The sequence below is a fragment of the Nanorana parkeri genome, unplaced genomic scaffold, assembly GCF_000935625.1.
Source record: "Nanorana parkeri isolate BGI_ZX_2015 unplaced genomic scaffold, ASM93562v1 scaffold1089, whole genome shotgun sequence".
NCBI classification, from domain to species: Eukaryota; Metazoa; Chordata; class Amphibia; order Anura; family Dicroglossidae; genus Nanorana; species Nanorana parkeri.
The window spans coordinates 161,179-164,810 of record NW_017307357.1 but is presented as its reverse complement, the minus strand read 5'-3'; the positions used below and the strand labels follow the sequence as shown (position 1 = coordinate 164,810).

The following is a 3,632-nucleotide window of genomic DNA, read 5'->3' as shown; positions in this document are numbered from 1 at the left end:
ATTTGTAGTCCTCTATAGCTGATGGTGTTCTGCATTGCTGTATAATGTATTGCTGGGATTTGTAGTCCTCTATAGCTGATGGTGTTCTGCATTGCTGTATAATGTATTGCTGGGATTTGTAGTCCTCTATAGCTGATGGTGTTCTGCATTGCTGTATAATGTATTGCTGGGATTTGTAGTCCTCCTATAACTGATGGTGTTCTGCATTGCTGTATAATGGTATTGCTGAGATTTGTAGTCCTCTGTAGCTGATGGTATTCTGCATTGCTGTATAATGTAGGGATGCACCAATACCGGTTTTCCCGGTATTGAGTATGAGTATCGATATTTTTTCCCGGTACTCACCCATACTGAATACCGATACTTGAAGTCTCATTAAGGAAGCCAGGCGGTGAGTCATTACACGGTGCCTTGCTTCCTGATTGGCCGGTTCCATGCTCCCTCGTCACTAAGTGACCAGAAAGCATGGGGCCGGCTTCCTGGCCAATCAGGAAGCTGGGCACCATGTAATGACTCGCTGCCCTGCTTCCTGATACTGGAAGCTCGGGTATCGGACTAGGCATCTGAGCATTTAGGCGAGTACGAGTACTCACCCAAATACTCTGTATTGGCACCGATATTCTGCATTGCGGTATAAAGTATTGCTGGGACTTTTAGTCCTCTATAGCTGATTGTATTCTGCATTGCTGTAAAATGTATTGCTGAGATTTGTAGTCCTCTATAGCTGATGGTATTCTGCATTGCTTGTAATGTATTGCTGAGATTTGTAGTCCTCTATAGCCTGCAGTCAGTGACCAGGGTCGCAGCGGTCGCAACTGTGACTCTGGCACCCCACCACTATCCTAAATCAATAGTCTGTATTGTTTTAGAAAAACTGTCACATGACACAAAACAAAAAAATATCGGTAATTGGTATTGGTGTGTACTTGGGGAAAAGTTTTGTTACCCATACTCGGTCTGGAAAAAATTGTATCAGTGCATCCCATCTCTATCTATCTATCTATCTATCTATCTATCTATCTATCTATCTATCTATCTATCTATCTATCTATCTATCTATCTATCCAATCTGTCTGTCTGACTGTCTATCTATCCATGTGTATCCATGCATCCCTATTGTAACAAGAACAGATTACATTATATACAGATGAGTTCATTTTCCTCAGTCCCTATGGAGTAGACACAAACTTTTTAGTTTTTTCAGTCCTGTTTTCCTGTTTTGAGAATTTCTACCAATCCAGAAAATCCTTCAGCCTCGTGCAGAGAGTTCATCATTTTGATGCATCTCCCATCTAGCAGCGCACACATTTTATGTATCGCTTCCACCTGAAGTTGCTCAGAAAATGGAAAGGTTGATGTCAGCGTATGGAAGATACGAAACTGCAGGGGGCGCCAGAACACCTTTTCTTTTCCCTTCTGTGCGGTGTGCTGTCATTGTAGGCACCTGCTTCTCGACGCTTTATAAGTGGGTGATTTACTGAGCTGGAGCACGGGGAGGAGTCTGAACTATCAATGAATGTGAAAATCTGGAGATACATTTTTTCTTTGCGTTGTAACAGCTGCAGACGGTCCTCGGAAGGGAACGCAGCAAGCTGCGGACTGCTTCAGCATCCTAGAGCATGGAAAGACTTGCTGAAGATGCTGTTGTAAAGGAGAATGCTGCTTCTTCTTAAAGTTGGGGGTCTGCAAAGTCTACCAAGTCATGGAAGTGCATTCATCATCGGCTCAGCTGTGACCAGTTTTCAGGAATGGTTCTTGGATGAGCTTGCTTCATGATATATCCTTGTTTCTTTTATTTCTGAGGAGGCTTGACCACACTCTTGGAGAACGGTTCCCCAAAGCTTCAGCCATGAATTCATCCAGCATCCTTTTGTTTGTTCATTCCGTCCAGTTCAATGCCACCTTGGACTTTAACGAGACCCTCCTGCTCAATAACCTCAGCAGCATCGAGTTCTGCGAGCAAGTTTTCATCAAGACCGAGGTGTTTTTAACCCTGGGGATTATCAGCTTGCTGGAGAACATCCTGGTGATCCTGGCCATCCTGAAGAACAAGAACCTCCACTCGCCCATGTACTTTTTCCTCTGCAGCTTGGCCGTGGCCGACATGCTGGTCAGCGTGTCCAACGCTTTGGAGACCATCGTCATTGCCGTGCAGAACAAATACCTGGACATCGGGGACCAGCTCCTCCAGCAGCTGGATGATGTTTTTGACTCTTTGATCTGCATCTCTCTGGTGGCTTCTATCTGCAGCCTCCTGGTGATTGCTATAGACCGCTACATCACGATTTTCTACGCCTTGCGCTATCACAGCATCATGACGGTGAAGAAAGCGTTGGCTTTGATCGTGGTCATCTGGGTCTCCTGCATCATCGGTGGCATCGTCTTCATCGTCTACTCCGAGAGCAAGACGGTCATCGTGTGCCTCATCACCATGTTCTTCACCATGCTTGTCCTGATGGCCACCATGTACGTCCACATGTTCCTGTTTGCCCGCCTCCACGTCAAACGGATCGCAGCCCTGCCCGTCGACGGCGTGGTGCAGCAGCGGACGTGCATGAAGGGCGCCATCACGATCACCATCCTCTTGGGGGTCTTCGTTGTGTGCTGGGCTCCTTTCTTTCTCCACCTCATCCTCATCATCTCCTGCCCCGGCAACTCCTACTGCATCTGCTACGGTGCCTACTTCAACACGTACTTAATCCTCATCATGTGCAACTCAGTCATCGACCCCCTCATCTACGCCTTCCGCAGTCTGGAGATGCGGAAGACCTTCAAGGAGATCATATGCTGCTACGGCATGAATTTTGGAAAGTGCGGTTAGAGTCTCATCCCCCCAACACGTGTGTTTGAGTTGGTGTCATTCATGAAATTCACTCCGTTTACCATTCATGGCACAGACACAGCAGGATCTCTAAAGCCTGGATTAGGACAATGAAGGGCTTTTGGAAATTCTCAAACAAGGTCTGGGCGTGTCACAAAAGATGCAGGGGTATGCAACCTCGGCACTCCAGCTGTGGTGACACTACAAATGCTATCATGTGTCTGCCTCTATGAGTCATGCCTGTGGCTATCAGAGCCTTGCAGTGCCTCATGGGACTTGTAGTGCACATGGAGTGCCGAGGTTGTCTACCCCTCGTATAATGCATTGTTCAGACTTGTATTGGTGGGGGAGAAATAACATTAAATACGAAGCTGCAATTGGTAAAATGCATTAAGCCACAGCGACCAATCAACGGTCAAGTTTCCTTTTTCTGGCCATCGTAGGGTGGCTGTGGGTTTGGCATTGTATCATGTTTGCAGTATATATTGAAAAAAAAATTAATAATAATTTATTTACAGTTTAATATTCTAAAAAAAAAGAAAAGGGGTTTGATTGGCTGTGTGCTGAAAAGGACATCCATGGATGTGATACACTGTGTTACATGTCGTCCCCGTGCTCATACATACCCCACTTCTCATATCCTCATCTTGCCATATCCTCGCAGCTAGGACAATGAAAACACGTTCATAAGTGTTATCACAGCAAGTGTAACGTGCCGACCAATTCAGCCAGCTCTCCACTTAGCCTTTAGCAACCTACTATTACCCAGCCACTGTGGAACTACAACTCCCAGCTGCCTGCAGGGAACGCT

At 46.1% G+C, this 3,632-nt stretch overlaps 1 protein-coding gene across 1 annotated transcript; it reads left to right on the top strand.

The window, feature by feature from the left end:
• Positions 1-1,808: 1,808 nt before the first annotated feature.
• MC3R (melanocortin 3 receptor) lies at positions 1,809-2,822 on the top strand. Its single transcript, XM_018567767.1, has one exon. It carries the CDS (start codon positions 1,850-1,852, stop codon positions 2,819-2,821), a length of 972 nt encoding a protein of 323 aa, XP_018423269.1. The 5' UTR covers positions 1,809-1,849; the 3' UTR covers position 2,822.
• Positions 2,823-3,632: the final 810 nt, after the last annotated feature.

Excerpts from the sequence above, each read along its gene's own strand:
- MC3R (XM_018567767.1), top strand. The coding sequence starts at position 1,850 with ATGAATTCATCCAGCATCCTTTTGTTTGTTCATTCCGTCCAGTTCAAT.